This window comes from Cryptotermes secundus, unplaced genomic scaffold, assembly GCF_002891405.2.
Source record: "Cryptotermes secundus unplaced genomic scaffold, Csec_1.0 scaffold597, whole genome shotgun sequence".
NCBI classification, from domain to species: Eukaryota; Metazoa; Arthropoda; class Insecta; order Blattodea; family Kalotermitidae; genus Cryptotermes; species Cryptotermes secundus.
Window position 1 is genome coordinate 671,395 of NW_019743156.1, and position 24,096 is coordinate 695,490.

Genomic DNA, 24,096 nt, shown 5'->3' on the forward strand with positions numbered 1-24,096 from the left:
TGAACTACTTGTAAAAAAATTAAGCAAGGCTTGTTATGTAATAAGAAATATGAAACAGTATTTGTCTATTACAGCCTTAAAGGCAATTTATTACTCTTTCTTTCACTCCTTATTGAGCTATGGTATCATCTTTTGGGGAAATTCTTCCCATAGTTCTAGTGTTTTTCTTCTCCAAAAAAAAGCCATCAGAGCGATGTTGGGATATGGTAACAGAGTTTCGTGTAGAAACATATTTAAAGAGTTAAACATTTTACCATTTGCATCGCAATACATATTTTCATTGTTAACATTTGTATTGCAGAATAAACATCTTTTTTCATCAAATATTGACTCTCATGCTATAAATACCAGACATAGACAAGATCTTTATCTACCTCAAGCTAACTTAACTAGTTTTCAAAAAGGAGTTTACTACGCGGGTATAAAAATGTTTAATAAACTGCCCATAGAGATCAAGAACTCATCTCATAATTTTAAAAAGTTTAAGGTTGAATTAAGATATTTTTTGAATACACATACATTTTATACTGTAGAAGAATATTTAAACAGATAAATTTTAGTATTTATTGTATTCTTGTATCATCTAGACGAGCATAACTATGCATGTATTTTATGTTTTATATTATTTATGATATGTTTTATATCCATTCTTGGATCTTTGTAACTTATTATTGTTGAATACTGTTGGATCCAGATAAGCATAACTGAGTATTTTATGTTTTGTATTATTTATGACATGTTTTATATCCATTTTTTGGATCTTTGAAACTTGTTATTGTTTGATTCATTGTACTATCTAGTCGTGTAATTTATGCATGTATCCTGTTTTATATTTAGTTCTGTGACATGTTCTATATCCTTTTTTGGATTTCTTGAACAAATATAAATACAAATACAAATACAAATATACAAGGAACTACCATGCAACAACATGCACTTATTTTAAATCTCTGGTATTAAGCACTTTATTAATATCATCATCGTCATCATCTGCAGTCAGTGATTATATACAAAAAAACCTATTCTAAACTTCATCACTTTGCCAACATGTCTCTTTCCTCTCAGTATATTAGAATTTCGCTTTCAGAATACAGTCAGTTTTCATCCTGCACTTTACCTGGAAGGAATTATGCTTAAATTGATAATTATATGGGAAATTGCTTTCCGATCCACACAATTCTTGTTTGTATATAGGTAAGAATGAAATGTTATTACTTTATCACTGACTTCAAGTGTTCACGTTATCTACTTCGACGTGAAACGACAACAAGTAGAATTGATATCAGAATTCACTGTGTCTATTGAAATACTTTTTTTTTTCAATTTTTCTGAATAAGAAATAAGTTGTTAATAATGTTTTAATTATTTTCACTCAGCTATTTTCTTATTCTGATTATATTATTCCATTCAATGTTAAACTTGTAATTTTAAACTAATGTTAAGAAGATTAATACAAATATCACTGATGGAAACAAACTTTTCATTCAAGTACACTGAACTTCAGCTTCTGTATATAATACAGTTCACAGCAGTCCAACGATTTTCAGTGAGGGATGCTGGATTGTTTTAGGTGAAAGTTTCATACTTTACGGGCAGTGCTGAGAAACTTTCTCCTGGTAGATATGAGTGAAATGAATTCCTAAAGCTGAAGTAAGAATCACTGGAGAACAAGAAATCAGGGTGAAGAAATTATACATTGCTGTTTTCTGAACTTGAGGTTCCTTGCCCTGGTACCATAGGTAAGTTAGTTAGGCTACAACGATAGAACAAGAACATTAGTTACCTGCATAAGGAATAAATGACTTAAAGGGGGGTCACCATCCTAGAAGTAACTTAATGAAGGATGAGAATAGTGAATGGTGATCTGCTTGTAGATTCCCACAACGTTTTGAAGAGGTGGAAGAATTACTTCTCTGTTATTGAATGTACATAGGGTCAGTGGTGTTAGGCAGGCAGAAATACATTGTACATACAGCTGAGCCATTAGTACCTGATCCCAGCTCTTTTGAGGTTGAAATTGCCAGGTAGTGACCAAATTCTGACAGAACTTATTCAAGCAGGAGGTGAAATGTTATGTTCTATGATCCATAAGCTAATTAATTCTTTTTGGAATAAGGAATAATTTCCTAACCAGGGGAAGAATCTATTATTGTACCAGTTCACAAGAAGGGTGATAAAACTGGCTGTAGTAATTATCATGGGATATCACTGCTATCAACTTCATACAAAATCTTATCCAATTTTCTTCTCTCACGATTAAGTCCATACATAGATGAAATTATTGGGGATCATCTATCTGGGTTTCAATGTAATTGTTCAACTGCTGATCAGATAAAATCTAAAAGTTTGTGATGATGGTATATTGCTACAAGTATTATGTTTTGGATATTATCCATCGCCTTGTCTATTTTCTAAAAACCGTCCTGTTTCTTTTTGGAAACGTTTCGGAGACTGGATTCTGTCCCCATCCTCAGGTAAAACCTACTCAGCTGGGTCCAATAGATAGGGCAAACCCCTATCCGGATTTTTTTTTTTTAATAGAGAAGTAGGCTTGTCAGATCACCTTGCTGTCTGCATGTCCCTTTATAGTTGCTAGGCATCAGCTTGGTAAACAGGTTCCCACAGCAACGAATACACATGCAACAAAAGGATTTTTGCACTCCCATTTTCTATGCGATCAGTGTCATGTTACTTTTACCCCTCTTCTTTTTTGCGGGCAGCAATGGATGAGTTCACATATAAACTATTTTTCTTTGAGGGATACAAGATGGCAACGATAATGTAAACCTAACCTTAAAAACGAAACCTTTATACATACAAACAAACGTGATTTTAGTCCTCAAAGTAACTATACCGGCCGAGCGACCGCCGTTTGTCGGCGAAGTTTAATGCCAACTTTTGCTGATAGAGGATGTCGCGTGGTCGGCGCAACGAATTCCCAAAGCCGTTATTTTCGGTTTTCTAGACCGGAACCTGTTTACATGTGGCATATTACTTTTCTTAGGAAACTTGTGAATTTGTATGTGTGACACTGGAAAATGAGTATTATCCTGAAGCTCGCAAAAATCATATGTCGCAATATCTTGGACAAAAAACAAGATCATTATCGCGACTATTATCGCGTGTCCTCCGACACCAATTGCAGTAGTATGTGTACTACCATCTAACGGTCAGAATGCGAACTATGAATCTGTCTGTGACCGGTCTGTGACGGCTTATGACAGTCAACGTGTCTCAAGTAATTGTACGTGGAGTGATTTTTTGTGTAAGGAAGAGTGGCATGCCAAGTTAGGTCACGTTTGGTTGTTATTAGACCGTAATCTTGAGCCGATTTTATGCCGCGTTCCAAAAACAAAAATATCCTGCTTAAACTTTTTCGGTGTAATCTCAGGGTCATCACCAATATTGGAAGCATGACGTGTTCATAACCTATGCTAATACCATTTGTTTTCCAGAAAGCCATATGCTTTACTGTTTATGTGCAAGTTGAGTGGTCAGAATTTTTAAAATCATGAGTACTCGTAAACGTGTAGGGGGGGATGTGCGTAATAAATCTGTAACATTGGAAGATGGGTTTGGGACAGGGAATCCAAGAGTTGAAGAAAGTAGTGATATGAAAGGAGATGAATGGAATATTGCTATTTTATTTTTCTTGTATGTATTACAAGGCATACCACTGGGTCTTAGCTCAGCAATTCCCATGTACTTACAAAACAGAGGTGTTAGCTACAGGCAACAAGTGAGTACTTGTCTAAATAATCATTATGTGAATTCAATTCAAATTAAAATGACTTGAAATAGTAATAGAGAGCAAATATTACGAGCTCCCTTCACGACCTTTCCTAGGCCTCTGCATAGATTGGCGTAATCATGAATGAGAAAAAGAACTACATTTAATGCAAATCATTCTGACCTCCATAATGTATCACTAAATCCAGATAACATACGGTAAAGTTGTCCCTGTACTTAACTGATTAAGCACTATGCCATGAAGGCGTATGGGGGAGTGGATATGTAGATCCACATTTTCTTGAACTTGGCATTAGCTGGAGGTGAGTGGTCAGCTTCATGCCCCTACCCCTGGGGAAGGAGCCCCTGGTACCCATTGGATAGGAGGTTGGGTGCACTTAATCTAGATGTGATATGTAATTATTGTATTGAGGAGAATATTTGGACCAAAGAGAGATGAATTGACAGGAGATTGGAGAAAACTGCATAATGAGGCGCTTCATAACTTGTACTCTTCTCCAAGTATAGTTAGAATAATCAAGTCAAGGAGGATGAGATGGGCAGGGCATGTAGCATGAATAAGGGAGATGAGGAATGCATGTAGGGTACTGGTGGGAAAGTCAGAAAGAGGCCACTAGGAAGACCAAGACATAGGTGGGTGGATAATATTAAAATGAATCTTAGATAGGAGGGGTGGTATGGATTTGATTGGATTGATGCCATAATTAAAAATGTGTAAAGCTTTGCTTCCACTTTCCTTATGCATTTTCATGGCATGATGTTTAAGCGCATGAACAATTTTACCTTAAAAGAATACTGTTTTCTGGGATGTGACATTATATAGTCCGGTAGGTCTATCAGACTACCCATCCTCACATCTCACAAGACAGAAATCACCATTATCACCAACATGAGAACCCAAAATTTTGTGACTTTTTCTGTAGATTTTATATTATTAAGTGTACACCTTACAAAAACTTGTTTTGAATAAAAGGAGATCTTGGTAGCATTCTCTCATGTATTCCATATGGAGATGGTTGGTAAGAATTTGGTACAAAGAACGTTTATATGATACACATTTATATCTTTCCAGTCTTGTTACATGCAAGTTTAATACAGAGAATAAGGCTCCGAGACGTGTTATCACAACCCCTTGTGCTCAGATTAAAATATGTCTCTGAAGGCCTGTCAGAGGTTTCTTTGTAGTTTCCCACAGTCAAGTTAATATAGTACAATATTTCTCTTCATCTGATTTTTTTTCTGGGTGTCTGCATCAGATATGAATACTTACTTACTCATGCAGCTGAGCCCTTCTGGAGGAGCCGCCAATTCTGCAGCTACTCAAGAATTTCCCAGCATTTTATGGAACCCAAAGGTTCATTACCATGTTCACAAGAGCCCTCCACTGGTCCCTATCCTGGGCCAGATCTATCCAATCCATACCATCCCATCCTATCTCTCTAAGATCCATTTTAATATTGTCCACCCACCTACGCATTGGTCTTCCCTGTGGTCTCTTTCATTCTGGCTTTTCCACCAATATCCTATATGCATTCCCCGTCTCCCCCATTCGTGCTACATGACCTGCCCACCTCATCCTCCTTGACTTGATCATTCTAATTATACTTGGAGAAGAGTACAAATTAAGAAGCTCCTCATTATGCAGTTTTCTCCAACCTCCTGTCACTTCATCTCTCTTTGGTCCAAATATTCTCCTCAACACCCTGTTCTCAAACACCCTCAGTCTATGTTCCTCCCAAAATGTCAGAGACCAAGTTTCACACCCATGCAGAACCAGAGGCAAAATTATAGTTTTATCCAAGGAATCCGTCCAAGTCTGAGGCTTTGTGTTCATTTTCGTAACATAATGATTTTTTACGGTGAGGAGTTGTTAGCCCCACACCCAACCCCCAAGCTGGAGGGCCACCCCATGTCGGCTGTCTGCGACTGCTTATTCAATATATTCACAGCTTCCCTCCAAAGCAGGAGGGCGTCTCCTCCATCCGCAACCTGAGGATGCACCATGCCGTAGTGACTGGGAACCACCTAACATGGATCAGATATGAATAGATAATAAATTTCACTTAAAGCATGTGATTCTGCAATCTTCATTCTCATTGGATTTGATGACCTTGCACAGTTACTTGCTAATCAAGTTCTTTGTCTAGCAGATTTTTATATTAATATCTGTGTTGTAGAACACCATATTACAGTACTTTAACAAAGCAATCTTATTTTCAGGCACAGTTTAGCTTTGTTCACTGGCCATTCAGTGTGAAACTTCTTTGGGCGCCAATAGTGGATTCATTATTTTCAACCCGATTTGGGCGAAGGAAGTCATGGCTAATTCCAGCACAGTATCTGATTGGATTTTTTATGATTTTTCTATCTGGCAAAGTTGAAGATTGGTTAGGCTCTGATCATTTCAACATGCATGCACCAAACATAGCTATTCTTACATTCTGCTTCTTCTGCCTTAACTTCCTGGCTGCAACACAAGATATTGCCGTTGATGGATGGGCACTCACAATGCTCAAAAGGTAAGAGTAAAAAGGCATGAAAAGATAATTTCAATTGCACCTGGAATTATTCTCAATTCAACTAGATATGTCGTCATTTCATCAGAAAAGATTGTGTGTGGGTTGTGGCTTGTTATGCTGCAAGGTGGCAGTATTGCAAGATGGTTTTTCAATTCCCATCTGAAATAGACTAACCACAGAGAATAAATTTCCAGCTTATTTATGAAGTATTTGAATTCCAAAGCCATTGGTTTTCCTTTTAAAAAAGTAACAGGAAAACAACAATGAAATGAAGTGGTTCACAAAAAAAAGTTAACTTATGAATGCTACAAGAGAAGAAGGGTACATTACCAGTAACAGAGGCTGAAACTGATTGGTACAGTCTAGCCATGTGGCTGCACTTACTGTTGTCTCATACAGTAATCACCCGCCACTGTCACAGAATGTATAATAAGAAGAAAGTAAAATTGGCGGGCATTTTATATGCTCATGTTTCAGACTGATATGTATTTCTGAACACGTTTTACTTATCTGCTCCTTCACCACTATCTTATGCATACCTGAATATAAAAAGAAAATTTGTTTCTAATTAACATCAGAAAAATAAGGGAAGATCTTATAAGGAAGAAGTAAACAGTATGACAAATACAAATCACTCCGTCCAATGTGACATATAAGTTTACTACGTGAAAACCTATCAACCCTTACATGTTTCGGTCCTTATGGACCATCTTCGGAGGGAACATCATTACAAGCTGGAAACTACTATCACAATAGATGTTTTGATTTAATTACATACACATGTCCTGTAATGCACAGTACGCATAAATTCGAACGTTTCGCAATCACAGCTGCTTCCTGGTATTATAAAGTTTTTTAAAAAAAGTTTTCTTGATGTTGTTTAAAAACTTATTGTCAATAGTTAAAATTTTATAAACCACGTAGGTTCGTGTCCATACTCCTATCGTCCTTCTTGTATGGGGCAGATTTTGTGCCGCTGTCTATCTTGATAAGGAGGCTCTTAATGTCCAGGATTTGTTCGTGGCTAGCTGTGTTACCACTGTTCTAGAGTATGCTGTGTCCAAGCATACTCTAGAACAGTGGTATCAACTGTGCATTACAGGACATGTGTATGTAATTAAATCAAAACACCTATTGTGATAGTAGTTTCCAGCTTGTAATGATGTTCCCTCCGAAGATGGTCCACAAGGACCGAAACATGTAAGGGTTGATAGGTTTTCACGTAGTAAACTTATATGTCACATTGGACGGAGTGATTTGTATTTGTAATTGTTAGTGTGACGGACCAGAATGAAACAAATCAAATTTAAACAGTATGTGTCATCACTAGTACAAAGTAATCAATGCTGTCAGTGATATGAGCTGATGTATGTAGTTGAAACTGCATATGCTTTTTCAGAATTATTTTGGATAGTGGCTCGGGGAGAAATCTGGATCAACATTAAAACTGTTTTCACATAATTTAAGCTTCGAGAAAGGGGATTATGTCATCTTCATTAATGATTTTTCACAATTTCATTTGATATTTTGTTTGTATGAGCTTGTGGCTGCCAAAACATTCTGATTCTGTTACTAGTTACCTTGCAGATGATTCACTCAGTTAAAAGCTTATTAAGTTGACAAAAGAAGCTATCAGTTTTTTTGTGAATGAAGTCTCAGTTCAGACATGGGAAACTGGCATCTTCATAGTCACTGGTAATGAGTCTTCTGTACTTGATAATCAAAGAACCCTTTTCCTTTTACATAATTCTGATTTTAAGTATTTGAACCAGAAGGATGGACGAGTACAATGAAATGGCTTCTCTGACATTTGCCTACTTAAATACAATCATATCTTTGGAGCAGCAGGACACGACTAAGCTGATATTCTTGTAGTGTGAATATTAGAAAGTTAAATGGTCTTCACCATCTGTATGATACTTGTCCATTCACCATTCAGTTGATTTATATAAGTTAGTTTGTTTTCAGCTTCTGTATGAAGTGGATGTGTTTTTCACAGCCATCCACTTTGCTGTAAGGCTGAGTGTTAAAAATTATAGTCAACCATGAGTTTGATCCTATAATTTGTATAATAATGCTGTCAGTGATATATCTTGTTTTAAGGCGCAATGTAGGCCATGCATCAACTTGTAACAGTGTTGGTCAGACTGCTGGATACTTCCTAGGCTATGTAATTTTTGTGGGATTGGAATCAGCAGAGTTTTGCAACGCTTACTTACGAAGAGATCCATTGCCACATGGAATTGTCACTTTACCAGGTAGTGTTGATAATTTTCTAATTAGATGTTAATGTTTAAATTCTGTCTTGGAATACTTGTGGAACAGAATGTTAGTAATGTTACAGTATTTTTAGTGCAGTGTTGACCTACTTAAATGGAATCCGTGTCATTGTGAATTATGCTTATTTTTATTTACTTGATTTTGTCACAGAATATTGAAGTAATTATGGATGTAATTTTGGCCAGTGCAGTTTTCTTTGCTGAGGTTAAGATGTCCATTATCTACCATGTTTTCTAATCACTTATCTAAAAATGTAAATATTCACTGAACTGAAACTACAATGTTGCCTGCCGTCAAGTGAGGGCCTCTCAAACATAGTGAAGTACATAGAATGGGAATGTCTGAGAGCAGAGTTTTGTGGAGAATATTTGGACTGAGGGAGGAAGTAACAGGACAGAAAGTAATAATATAAAAAGTAAAGCTGTCCCTGTGCTTAACTAATTGAGCACTGTGCCATGAAGATGTATGGGGGAGTGGATGTACAAATCCATATATTCTTGACCTCGGCACTACTTGGAGGTGAGTGGTCACTGTCACGCCTGGCCTGCTTTACTCCAAGCGAAAGTGTCCCCAGTACCTGTTGAACAGAAGTCTGAATGGGCCCCAGAACTTATCTCGATGATGAGAGGAGAAGAATCTTGCCCTTACCAGGATTTGAATTCCAACCCCTCTTCCATTCAGCCTGTGGCCAGTCGCTATACTGACTGTGCTATCCCAGCCCCAGTAACATTATAATGAAGAGAGGATCTTCATAATTTGTGTCTTCGCTGAAGTTCATAAGGAGAAGGAGATGCCATAATATGCATAGAAGAGATGAGGAGTGAATATACTTGTACATTTTCTTCTTGTCAGAAAGCCTGAAAGGAAACTGTTGAACCTAGATGTAGATGGGAGGATAATATTAAAATTGAACTTAACTATGATATGAGGTGTGGACTGGATTTGTCTGCCTTAGGATAGAGACCAGTGACACATTGTCATGACACACACAGTAATGAGCCTTTGAGTTCCATAGTTTTGGACTTTCTTGTCTAACTGATCTCCTGTTAGCTTCTCATGAAAGAAAGTGCCTCATGGGACAGAGATTCATGCCAGTCATTTGCTGTGGATAGAAACAGACTGAAAATGAACCTTAAGGTTTCATAAAAGGCAGGGAATTTCTTGACTGAGTGGTTAATCTTATGTAACTGTGAGCTTTTCAAGAAGGATTCTGTTCTGTGGGGCTAGTAAATGATTATATTCGTCAAGGTTTGTTGATTGTATTATTAAATAGATGCAGTTTAAAAGTGTAAGTATTTTGTATTTCAAGGTAACAAACCTGTCTGTGTCTTCTTATAATATAATTTCTTCATGAAGGTGATGTAAAATTTGGTCTGTGTGTGTTTATAGGATTCCTGTATTTTTGGGGTATTGTTTTCCTGTTTTCAACAACTTTAGTAGCAATATTCAAGAAAGAATGTTCCTCTAGAGAGAGACATATAGAAGCAGAACCCAATTTGGGAGTTGCACAAGCCTACCACCTGCTATGGAACATCACACGGTTACCTTCCATACGTACAACTGCACTGATACTGCTTACAAGCAAAGTAAGTAGCATGCTTCAACTTAGAGGTCTTCACATCCTGTTTCTAATGTATATACTGCATTACTTCAAACATAAGATGCCGTCAAATTTAAGACACATCCAGTTTTTTTAACGTGAGTTTTAAGGGAAAAATTAGAAAGGTGAGAATTCCTTGAATTTAAGATGCATCTCAATTTTTCAGTGAGAAAAAATGTGTAAGAAGAGTGTCTTCTATTCAAAGTGATACAGTATTTTTGAATTTTGCAGTTAGTCATCTCGTGTGTTGAAATGTTTCAAACTTCTGACCTGCATTGCAGAAGGAACAAGCAGATCAGTATATAGGCCTTGAAGTGGGATGTAAAACCTGATACTGTCTAATGGGAAGAAACCATGTGGTTAAGAAAGAGGGTTGATGAAAGTAGGTGAAGCCTGACTTTGCTCAGTTTGCATCTCTCTTTATGATAGAGGGTGTAGAGATGTTTGATGGCTTTCCTGAACTGAAGTTGTACCTAACATCTATAATCAATATAATAAACTGGCGCCACCGCCAGAAACCAAAGGATTCAACACGGGAAGATTGTAAACCCCATAAGAAATTGGCCGTCGCCTGCAGGAGGACAACACGCCGTGCAAAATTGGCACAGAAAACACTAACCAACATTATGTTGCCCCGTCGCGCAACAGTGGCACAATGCATCAGGGACACCCACGGGCCGAACAAGTCCCACCATGTGGCAGTGGCACAGCGCAGGAGACACATAATCGGAAACAACCAGACCAGGAACAATGTTGCAAGAGGAGCCCCCAGAGGGGGGAGACTTCTGATGGAACCAGACGGCAGCAGTGGAGTAAAGGAGGAATACACAAGAGAGAGGCTGCATCTGGGGAACAAGGGAACAGCCAACTGAACCCTCAGGAAGACCCAAGGGCTGGAGATCGGGCAACAAGCGGTAGGAATTTCCAACAGATTACAGGGCACCAAAAATTGGACAATGTGGAGGGGTCGACCCCCTCCAAAACGGAAGAAAGGAAACAGCCCGTATGGGAGGAACCTGTAACATAGAAGTACCGGCCTCCCCAGCAAAGATGAATGGAGAATGAAAGCGAAGAATGAATGCGAGACAGTGGGACCGACAACTGCTGGACCTTGGAAGTGCTCAGGGTGAGCACTCTGGAAGAAGGGTGGCAGATGGAAGGAAGGCAAAACGCCGAAGAAAAGGCGGAGGTAACACGCGGAAGGTGAACACCTTAGGAAACGAAACCAAGGATGCACCATTAGGCTGTTCAGGACGAACAACCTTTAGAAGGGGGCAATGTAATGTATTTGGAGTAGATACTTCCATGGCAACGCAATAACAGTGGACCGCTGCATAGACAGTGCCGAAACAATGAACGCGTTTCCCCGTAGATGAACAACAGAAGGCCGTTGAGTACCAACGGATGAGATAAAACACGTTACCACTGTAATCTTTAGAGATCATTCCCGAAGCAACAGATTGCCGAACAAGTGAGATCGAACCTTGGCGAATGGTGTCTCGTATCTGGTCCACAGAACACCTACATAAGTCGAGAGCGACAGAACTACAGGACTACAGTTGAGATCTAGCCTTCATAGAGCACAGTTAGAACCTAGCCGTCATACGAGACAGTTGGAAGATAGCCGCCACAGAATACAATTAAGGTGATAACAATTGTACAGTGTGTAAGAGTGAATGTCCAACAAAGATTCGCTGAATCCGAGGCCCACGTGAATTTATTTGTCGCGTGACACACCCAACACGTGACAGTATATATTACAAATATTGTATATTTATGTATTTTAAAATCAAAGCACCCAATGTAATATAAGTTTCTAAAAGTATTGATGTTCCCTCTGGTGATGGTCTGTAGGGACTGAAACATGTTAGGGTGCTAAGAGGTGAATTAGTAAAAGCTTCAACGGTCACACTGAACGGAATTGTTTTATCATCTATAATTACCATCTTTACATCATTAGGGGAGTAATCAAAATAAACCTGGACAACTTCAGCTGTGAACCGGGATACAAACTAAGTAAAGGCAGGCTTCATTTCACTTCCTGCAACCCTTCTTAGACACTTGGTCACTTCCCATTGATAGTCTCATACTTTAGCCGAGTCTTATTCCCACTGCAAGACACACATGTCAGTTTATTTCCATCTCCTGCTTAGCCCTTGCCCTTAAGCTAGCAGCTATAATATGTGCCAAGTGGATTTTTTTTATGACATTCCCTTCCTAATGATGTAACCTGCCCCACATATATGCAGAATTTATATCATCAATTTTTTTCTGTGATGCCTGGTGTATGGGTTAAATTCTGCATATTAGTGCCATCTGGATGATGAATTTTTAAATAGGAAAGGTATTAATGTGGTTTCAATTCAGGTGAAATAATACCACCATATCCAAATATTGTAGTGTATTCATCAGTATGCACGTCATGCTCATAATTGGATTTGTATTCCCAGTTAACAACTTATAGTTGTGTCATACATTTGCTGGATTTTGTGTGTGTGTGTGCGCATGTGTGTATATTGTTACATGTTAAACAACTATAGATGGGACTTGAATTGGTAAATGGATTTATTGCACACTTGCAACCCAGAATTTCAAGTACTATAGTAGAAGGTAAAAGGTAAAGATATCCCTGTAACAGACCATGGAGGCCCATGGGGTCGTCAGACATCAAGGCTCCAACATTTGCTAGGCAGTCAGCTCACAGATGTCAGTAAGGTTGTTAGCATTATGTGCCAGCTGCCCTTTACCCCTAGGAAGATTCCTGGTACTCATTTCTGTTAGAGGCTGAGTCAACCCCAGGGCAATAGTGCAGCTGGAAGGTATAGATAAATTGAAAAAATCCAATGACCTCATCAGGAATCAAACCCATGACCTTCTAGCTTGTAGCATAGTGCCTCAACCAACTATGCTACCGCATGCTCTACAAGTACTATAGTGCTATCACTAATTCACAACAGGATGTATTAAGTCTTCTCAGTCTGCTATGTCTTCGCTGGTTGTCACCTAGTAACACTTCCAACGCCATAGATCCCTCAGCTGACGTGTTCCACGGCTGCAGTCGTAGCTGGCTGGTGTCTGTGTTGCAGTTAACTTGGCATTGCTATGCAGTGACTTACAACAATGGGGGCTTCTCTGCCTTCCACGCCTTCGCTAGGAGTGACTGTCTGTGACAACCTTTGATGGGTCTGTCTCCAAACTGTTAAATGCAGAATCACTACTCTCAACTGACTCAGCAGTGTTTTGATTCTCCAGATATAGCCTCCAAATGGACCCACAGAGAACACCACTTCCCACAATTTCTCTTTTATGGCATGACATAGCTATCAGCATGGACCGCATAAAAACACCATTCCCAGAGGTCACTTCTATCATATGTTTTTATAGTTTAATAAGAAGATTGACTCAAAATGAGCAGTTTTTCTTTCTATATTACAGTTAATTTTTATTTTGATATTCTGCATCATAGCCCTCATTTATCATTACAGCATTGACCACATGACCTAATGAGCCATTTTTCAAGTTAGAAGGAGGATGTATATCACACATTTTGGTATTTCATTGACCTATATAGGCCAAAATCATGTCTACACTACACCTTGTTTTGGGATTGAGGGGATAAAAATTTGGAATAAAAAGGGTGAGTAGATACTATGCAGCTAAAAGGCCCTATGAATTCAGCTGATGCTGACATAAAATGAAAGAAAGTAGAGAAGCACCAAAAATATTAATGGACATTTAGTATCACAGTGGTAATGAAGTACAGATGCTTCTTTTACCATCAAAACACAGAAAACTATATAAGAGAATTTAAGTAAGAGATTCACATACAAATTACAGCAATGTAAGTAACATGCAGAGAGCCAATTTAGTTTTGTAAATTCAAACTAATGGGCATCTGAGGTCCCTCCTCCCCCCTTACACCTACTCTTCCTACCAGTGACATGTCTGATACCAAATTATGAGTAAATAACTACTGATATAATGTCAATAGAGGTGACTGATCTTTCTCCAATAGATGGATTTTCGATTTTACAGGCATCTTCAGATTTACATGTTATAATGAAAACTACAGATATTAGTGTGATAATATGGATTATTTCTGGTTGTTTACTGTTTCATTCAGGTTGGCTTCAGTGCTTGTGATGCAGTGACTAGTTTGAAGATGATTGATGCAGGATTTCCAAAGGAGAAATTAGCACTTATGGCAATTCCTTTAGTTCCATTACAAATAATACTACCCCTTGCCATTAGTAAATATACCGTTGGCCCAAGGCCCATGAATATTTATATATCTGCATTTCCTTATAGGTAAGGAGTATAAGCAAATACGTATCATAGAATATTATCTTCGTATGTCATGAACTTTACTTATGTTGTTTAGTTTTATTATTGAAATGGTCTCTGCTAATCTGTAATGTTTATAGCTGTGCATAGGAAAGTATTCATTATTCTTTCTTCTGGGATTACTCCATTGAAAGTCAACTGACATTTCAGAGGAACATGTTGCCTTCATCTTCAGGGTCAAAGTATAAGCTACTCACTCTGCTTGTTACTTGCTTCGTGCTGGTTTCTTTCTTGGCTTAACTCGTTATCCCTGAAGACGGAGGCAATATGTTCCTCCAAAACATCTGTTGACTTTCAACAGACCACATGGTATTATATCCCAGAAGAAAGAACTGTTCATAATCACTGCTGTGAGAACCTCAAATTCATACTTATTCTGTATGCAGCAGACCAGTCTTTGTCTCTGTCCCCGTCCAGTCGTCACAGTGACTGCCTTCCTTCCAACATGCCTGTGCAATCTGACCATATTTTTACCCCAATCACTTTCATTCTGAAGATGAATGTAGCATGTTCCATTGAAACATTTGTATCCACCTACAATAGGCATCACAACTGAGAAGACTGCAATCTGATCACTCAGCGCCTTTGCAAATTTTAAATAACTTTTGTTATAGCAATTTGAAATTTGAAAGGCAAAATCTGGAAGTATGGGATGTGTGGGACGTATATGACATGTAGGGGAAGTGCAGACTTTTTTTTTGTAACAGAGGAACCTCAGTGGAAGACATCACATGGGAGATCTTGATGTACATGCAGGAGGATATATTGAACAGGACTTAGGGAAGTTTGGTGTGAAATTGTGGAGTGGATATAACTGGTGCAGCATAGGGTCCTATGGCAGTGTTGAAAGTAAAAGGCTAGAAATGGTGGAAGCACCGGTAGCCACATACCAGATTACACAGTGTCATATCCAAGAAAGTCACAATATGTGCCCTGGTATTTTATCCTCACTTCAAATTCCAATTTATAATTTTATCAGACATCTCATTTGTGTCTTCAGTGGCTATCATAAGAATACAGTATGTTATATTGGATTAATGTACTATTGAATGTGAAACTGTATCTACGTGGTCTGACAATAAAGTTCGCGAACTCGTTGATGTAAACATCTAGATACCTCATTGCTGAATATCACTGTTTTTGCTTTCAAAGTACTCCCCTTGTGCAACTATGCATTGATGCCAGTGCCTAGTCCACATTACAAAACAATTTTGGAGCTGGTTTTGTGAAATGGCCTTCAGAGCTGCTGTCATATTACTCCTGATGTCATCAGTGTCATTAAACTGCCTTCCTTTCAATATGTCCTTTATCATCAGGAACACAAAGAAGTCACGGGGGCTAGATCTGGTGAATAGGGAGGGTGTTCCAGCACAATTAAATGTTTACTAGCTAAAAACTCCCTCACAAGAAAGTGTTCTTCAGTTAGATTTTCCTAACAGTTTCTCTGTCGATGTTCACTTGCTTTGCTATGCTCCTGACAGTCAGCTGATGATTTTTACATGCAATTTAATGAACTTTTCAATGTTTTCTTCAGTTCTACTCGTTGCTGACCATCCCGATTTCTCTTCATTAGTGACACTTTCTCTTCCCTCAGAAAAACGTGTCAGCCACTTGTAAACTGCTGTTTTCTTCATAGCATTATCCCCATAAACTTGCACTAACATCTCTCTGATTTTGCTTACACTTTTACCAAGTTTAACAAGAAATTTAATGTTCTTTCCAACATTCTCACAATGGCACACCAGAACAAACTCAGACAATAATAGATGCCACTCAGAAAGAGACTGCTATAGATCAACAACAACAACACAGCTGTGAAACATTTGTATACCAACGTAATCAAACCATACTGAGGTTTCTGTTCACTGCTGCGATGGCAAGCACAGAGTGGCCAGTTCACAAACTTTATTGTCAGACCTCATACACAGCAGTTTGTTTAATTTTTATATTGTCATGTATTTATCTTATTGCAGGCTANGTGAGGTTTCTGTTCACTGCTGCGATATCAAGCATGGAGTGGCCAGTTCACAAACTTTATTGTCAGACCTCATACACAGCAATTTTGTTTAATTTTTATATTGTCATGTATTTATCTTATTGCAGGCTATTATTTGGCATCATAGCAGCAGGTTTAGTATGGATTACTCCATTCATAGTACAAAATGGTGATGTTCCATTGTATTATTATGTAGTTCTCATCCTCATTTATTCACTACACCAGGTAAACACAAATGTAATAAGTTGCCACTCCATCTGTATAAGATTTTTTATTATTTTTGTAATGTGAATAACTGGTTAATGATTACCACTTCAGTATGCATAGAAGGTAAAATTGAAACATTGTGTACGGTAGCTTGACCCCACCTTCTGTAGCTATGTAGATGGCTTTTATTGTCCTGCAATGAAGAGAAGGCAAGACAATTTCCAAGGCCCCCTGATGTGTACTGTTTTAGCTCAAAACATCAGCATAATTTTCAGATGACTTACTAGAGCAGTTGGTACAGTGAAACTCATTGTGTTCCTAAATGAATAGTAGAATTGTCCAGTTGACCAGTTCTGCCCTCTGCTTGTCTCATCTTATCTTTGTTGGAGGACAGTAGATACTTCTGCACATATTCTTAATGTCAGTACTAAATCAAAGCAAGTATTCACCCTCTCACTCATCTTCTGTGTGCTAGAACAAGGCCCAACATTTATGCTGACGAAATATTATGTCAAAAATTCATCGTCTTTTAATGCTAGTCTTGTTCTGTATGCCTGCTTTTATCAGTTGTTCTGTTATACATTTATTCCCCCCACCATTGTTTTGGAAACTGTGTCGGTTGAAAATGGCTTTGTTATTACTCTATTGTAGACAGTGTCACGTAATGTAACTTCGAACAAGGCCCCACATTCCTAGTCAAATCCCGCACATAGCTTGTGGTGGGAGGAGTTTCTTAACACATACAAACGACTGGCCGCCTGTCACTTCTCACCCTCGAACCCACCCTCTTGTCTGAAATTTTTCTTCTGTGCATTCAAGGTTACTCTTGGCCTTGTTCGAAGTTACGTGACACACGCTATAATTTGCACCAAGAAACTTGGATCAAACAGTATGACTTGTATTTGTGAGGTGCCTGGTTCTGTCCTGTCTCAGATTTTCCCTGGTTTTCCTCAGTCCCTTTGGGTAAATGTTGGGATAGTAACTCTAATTAGGCCACCACCAGTTTGACGTCCTTTTCAATCCACTGTTCACCTCTCATCATACCATTCCATGCAATATTGACAGTATTGCTAAATAAACTATGACTAATGATTTGAATCATAGGTAGAAAGAAATTTAGGACACATTTTAGCATAGTGGACATTCTTTACTATTGTAGGCTTTATTTCGAATAAAGAACTTGCATGAAGAAAGTCGTCTTCTGGGTTTTGGCACCGTGTATTCTTCGTTTTGGCCGATGTTTTGGAGGAACGTATCACCTCCTTCTTCAGAGCAGGNACATCTTTGTAGACTTACATGCTTATATGAGTACCATATTAGTTGTTTAGATGTAAAGATGACTGCTCATGTTATTCATTCCTCAGCAGATATCATTTGTGCCAAATAAGATGGCAATATGGTTGCATATAGTTAGTTGATAAAAGAATGCAGTTGTGACGTATGTTAAGATACAGAATTTACCTGGAGATACAAAGGAAAACTACTGATATCTCAGGCAGGATATCTGGTAACCCAGCCAAGATTCAGACTAGATTTCTGCCAAATACAAGTCTGCTGTATTACTATTATACCAGCCTGCTAAGTCAGTGATGTAAAAACAGCTTAATGGCAAAGTGTACATACATATATTGTATTCATTCCCTATGGTGTTTATTTCAATTTAACAATTTAATTTTCACAAAACCATCGGTATTTTATGTGCCACCAAGCAGTATTCCAGGCATGTGTTAAGTGTTTATGCCTCTATAAAAATTACATTGTTAAACTATACATATATTATGCTCATATCTGTGCCATGCTAGATTACTCCCAAAAATTATGAAAGAGATTTTGAAGTGATGGGTTTCGGACTGGTCTGATATTGCTGTGTGACAGTCATTTCAAATGATATGCATATGTGTTATTTTGAAACCTGATAGATGGCTTTTATTATGTTTCAACAGGTTACACTTTATAGCATGTTTGTGGCTGTGATGGCTTTTTTTGCACGAATAAGTGACCCTGCTGTAGGAGGAACATATATGACTCTTCTGAACACCTTGTCAAACCTGGGAGGAAATTGGCCTGGTACACTCGCACTCTGGATGGTGGACAGTCTCACATATAAACAGTGTTCTGCACCTGAACTCCAAAACAATACATGTATAACAGCAGAGGAGACAGAGGTGATATTCTTCACTCATTACACAGTTCGGTTTTACATAAGTCAAACATGGAATGACCACACATAATGCATTATACTTTCATTCTTGCACTGAAGGTGGTCAGACTGACATATAACTTGGTGGTAGTAAAAGGAATTAAGTTTATTTTAGTTTTAATAAATATTAAATTGAAATGCATGGTGAGGGCATGAAGAACCTCAGTCAGGACACGTGACCTTTGGCATGAGAATCAAATATGAGACTTCTCAGATTTAAAGAATGAGGTAGTGTTCATTACCCACCCATTACTCTTGGACACACTTTGTAGAACAAAAGCGAAATCACATTTGTTCAGTAGCATGAACATTAGAATGTCCTACCAGAGTTCTGTTGTATGCACATTCACACTAAATAAGCTCACCAGTCAGTTTCCATTGCTTTGGCTGTAACATTCCTGTAACAGAGGACACATCCTTTCTATTCACAGCATATAATTTTCTGTTGCATTTTCTCTGTTCATACAAAGTGCAAGATTTCTTTTAATATTTCAGGAATGTTCAAAAGTTGGAGGCTCATGTGATACTTGGATAGATGGCTACTTTGTGGAGACTGCACTGTGTACTGTGATTGGTTGGTTATGGCTCCTGTGGGGGAAACGCAAAATAAATGAACTGCAGTCAAAAAGTCATCAGGAGTGGCAAGTTGTTCAGCGGAGGGAAGCAAGTTAACCCTGTTTTGATGTACAGAACTAGATGATTTGTTTGTTGAGTGACAGGGCATAAGTATTCAATTGTTGCCATTATGTGTTTTTAGTACAACTTGTATTTTGACAAACCCACATTCACATACATTCAATTAAAATAAGAAAGCACAGAATTACATGCTTGCTTTCCAACTGTCACATATGTTTCAATTCTACACATAATTTATATTTTTTACTGTGTATTTATACAGTAAACCTTTATCTAGCAAGGGAGTTATGTCCCTCAAAAATGGCATACTAGGTGAATCCACCTTGGACAGACTTAATACCATGTGGATTAAATGGAGATATGTGACCCGTTAATACCTAGATTTCTTTACACACACAAAGAAATGATTCTATATACATTGCTTCAAGCTTTCAGAAGCACCAGAGCCTAGCATGGTTTTCATATCTGTGTAGACATTTCAAGTGTAATAAGAATGAAGTGTCGATGCAGGACCAATGTGTTCTTAGAAGGTAATAGCATTACCTTGGCATTGGAGTGTCTGAATTGCATTTAGGATTGTGGCTGGCAGAACACAACATGTATTCACATTTTCTGCAGTCATCAAATAATTATTCTCATTTGTTTTTGTGTGTATAAACAAATCACATTGAAGAAGGGTTATTGTGATTTACATTAAAATGGTAAGATGTAAATACAAAGCAGTTAATACAACAGTTATGCAGTTTTATTTAAGGATTCGGTTAACAATGAGAATGCAGTGGATAATATATTAAGATAGAGTCTGGCCTGATGAGAAATGCACATTTCAGTTCCATTAATCACTGCATATTTGCCCTTATGGCCAGTTAGCTGTGAGCATTTATTCTATTTGTATCCAGTCATAAACATATACAATATTGAACAGTGCCAGTTTCTTGTTGAGAAGTAAAGTGACTGCAACTTTCGGCAGGACATTGTACCTTTGCACACTGCAGAATGTTAAATAAATGAATCTGCAGAGAACTATGACCATCTCATTTCCCAGATGTGGGTATGTGTGATTTTTATCTTTGGGGCAACTTCAAACAGGTTTATGGAAATAAGTCAAGTACTGGGAAAGTTTTAGAAATCAAAACTTGGAATCTTATTTTAGAATGCCTGAAAAGTTAGCTTCACAGTATATCACAAATTTTGTTACGTCGGTATGAAATGTGCTTAAATGCTGGAGGTTACTGCTTTCAGCAGCTACAGTGAAACCTCAGTGGAGGTCTTGTATTGGGGACTTCATAACACCAACAAAAACAATAGGAAATGTCACATGTGAAGGGAAAACTGTTGCATAAAGTTTGTTTGTTTTTTTTCAGGCACTTTCATCATAATGAGTGATTCCTGACTATCCACCACTGTTTTCCCATAACATTTTGCACCATCTGTACCTGAACTTTTGCTGCAAAATTATTTATGGTTATCAGTCTGTAATAGTCCCATTAACCTACCCTCTGTGTCCTATCCTTGTCTAGGAGGGCGATCACATTCCAGCATCTGTCAGCAGCTTATCCCCTTCAAATTGTCACCAATGAGAAATGTTCCTCACGTGACATCCTCTCAACTTCCCCGTCAGTTCATTAGTTTTTCTCATTGTGTATTGCTTTGTATGGCTTGTGAATGGATCTGAAAACTCTTCTGTGTTTATGCTTCATGTTTTAGTTCAACTCATGGCAACAAGCTGGAAGAGCCTAGAATTAAAAACAAAGTTTGAAATAATTTATCTGTATGAAGTCAGTGACCATCTAAAAGTAAAATAGAATGATGGTATGGGTTATCATAGTGGACAAAGTGTTCCACTTCTCTTTCTCTGATGCTTCCTTTAAGGTTTTGCTAATTAATATTCAAAGGATAAGTGATTAAGGTGTTGGGCACCAGTGAGAGTTATCTTATAATGTAGGATAATAAGAGCAGATGAGAGAGTGATTGGACAACTAGGGAGCCAGTGAACGTGAGATCTCAGGGATAGTTGCAGCTGAAACTCTACCCTCCAGTGAACAGGGTTTGTTTAATTGACTTCATATGTAGGGGGCACTCAGATTTCTTGCCATGTAGATGTGCACAAAGGTTATGATGATCCATTATTAATGTGGACAGTATAGAGTTCTAATATATTTCAAAAGGCAAGTGATACATGACCTGGAACTCACAGACTTGTTTTTTAGTCTTTGGTGAAAATTATGAATGTGCCAAGAATAAAATAATTGTTTTTAAAGTATGGCTTTTTCATTATAATCATTAATTTTCACCAACAAAACTTGCATGAAGTGTTTATTGATTGTGGTTTATTTAATCCATGACCTACATTTTCCATACAATAATATTAATCGGAACTGAAGAACCATAAACTGGACACCAACAGCTTAGGCACACAAAATATGCATTTCTCTCTTTCTTCTTCTTACCATAAACATGACATTTCCAACCACAGTTACTTATCACTTATTGCTTCTTGTTCAGGAGGACTGTTTGAATACTTGGATTTTACATCTGTCATGGTAATAGTATGATATATATCTCATCCACTATTAAATTCTGTTTGTAAGGACTCAGTTATGCAAAGGTTATAGTACATAATTTATAATAGGGAGTTTAAAATTAATTGAACTGTTTGAGATGTGACTTCTATGTATCATGCCATATTCAACATACTCATTTTCCCCTGATGTACAAAACTGCTTTTTTGTTGTATATTGCTTTCGTCTTGTCTTCCTTTCTTCTAAATAACTGTGATTTAAGAAACTGAAATGTGCAATTTTATTATGCAGGTACTAAAAATATGCTGTTTTATGACATTCTGTGGGATTTACACTGCTCAGGAGACGAAGTATACAGTCAGCCCTTCTCAGTTTAACTATACTATGAACTGACCTTTCCTGTCTGTCATAGTCTTAGATATTGAACCAAGTAATAGATTGGCATCTTATCAAGTGTCAGACTGAAGTGTATGAACCTCCTTTATGTTATTGTTTGTTTTATATCAGCGCCCCATAAATTCAATGTTTTATGTAAAAGTATTGAGACTGAGCATAATCTCAGATTAGTCATGCTTTACAGGGCCATGGCTGTGATGAGTACATTCTTATGTGTTACTGTATGTCCATGCTTGTTTATGGCTCATTCTGTTGCTAGTCATCTGTGATAATCATTTAAAGCAGAGTTTTGTTGTCACATATCATTTCAATAATTTATGCAAGCACAGAAGATTATTGTGCATTACATTTTGTGACAATGTTCAAAAGCCCTGTGATCGAATTTTATCACTTCATGCAAATAGCATTTGATGATGCAATGTTGAGTTGAACATGAGTTTTTCAATGGTTCCATTGTTTTGAAGAACATATGCCTATTGAAAGTGATGAGTGGTGTGGATTCCCTTCAGCCAGTAAAAATGAAGACCCAGGGGTTCATGTATGTGATTCATTTTGAAATGGCAGAGGTTTGTTCACGTGTGAAGAGGTAAGAATTTCTTATGGCTCAGTTACGACCTTGGTGTGGTGGCACCTTCCCTGTTTTGTGTTATTTGGGGTTGAAGGTGGTAATTTTTGTGCAGCAAGAGTATGAGAACTATGGTATATTCTTGTTCTTCAAATGGGTTATGATACTATCTTACATAACATAATATTGGTCATGAAATCTTAGGGCCACTTTTTCACCTGTTTTGAGACCATCCTGTCACTACTACAATTGTTCTCTATCACGTTGCACTAACAAATTTTTCTCTTTTCTATTCTGCTTCAGTATTGTGCCTGACATTTGGAGTGGTAATACTATATATGTAATAAACAGCAAGGAAATCAGATGATTTAAAAAATTGACATCAGTTTTAGATTTATGGTACCATCATTATTTTAACTATTTCATAACTGATAGGTACCTGCATTTTAAACTGTATGCATTGTAATATTTCTCACTTTGGGTTTGAATGTAGGTTATGTTGGATCATCATCTCCATATGCATGACACTAACTGGTTTTGGTACTTTTTTCACACAGAGAGACACTTTCTCTATTGTTTTATAGTGAAAATCAGTATCTCCTTGGTATAGTCATGTATCTTGTGACATCCCAAAGTAACTATATAAGCAGAAGTACCAACAAGTTCAGTCTGTAGCCCTTTATATTATTTAAAACAATTGTTGTATGTGTTTATGACTGCATTTAATAATATGTTCTGAAGGCATTTATGCTATACATATTCTATGTATGTTGGAAGACTTTTTAACATGATCTGTTGTATCTGCCAAGCAGATTTTTTTTAAAAATAGAACTTTCTTTGTGCAGAAAGGATAAACAGCTATGACACAAAAATTTCTTGTGAAATGAGAACTCAACATATGCAGCTTATTCTGCTCATGCCTTGAAACAGTGTTATGCAAACATGCAGCATTTTGAAAATAAACAAATTTAAACTATGCCTTTTTAGGCAAATTCCCAGTGCTGTAAATTTGCTTTGTATAACTCTGTGTCTTTCTGCGCAGAACAGGTAAAGAACCACTCAAAGAGTTTCATAAAATTTG

The 24,096-nt window shown here is 37.6% G+C and overlaps 1 protein-coding gene across 1 annotated transcript; it reads left to right on the forward strand.

The window, feature by feature from the left end:
- Nucleotides 1-3,216: 3,216 nt before the first annotated feature.
- LOC111873892 (acetyl-coenzyme A transporter 1) lies at nucleotides 3,217-19,820 on the forward strand. Its single transcript, XM_023868955.2, has 8 exons — nucleotides 3,217-3,739; nucleotides 5,971-6,269; nucleotides 8,373-8,527; nucleotides 9,939-10,135; nucleotides 14,273-14,457; nucleotides 16,597-16,714; nucleotides 18,640-18,861; nucleotides 19,392-19,820. The coding sequence occupies exons 1-8, from the start codon at nucleotides 3,512-3,514 to the stop codon at nucleotides 19,566-19,568; spliced, it is 1,581 nt and encodes a 526-aa protein (XP_023724723.1). The 5' UTR covers nucleotides 3,217-3,511; the 3' UTR covers nucleotides 19,569-19,820.
- Nucleotides 19,821-24,096: the final 4,276 nt, after the last annotated feature.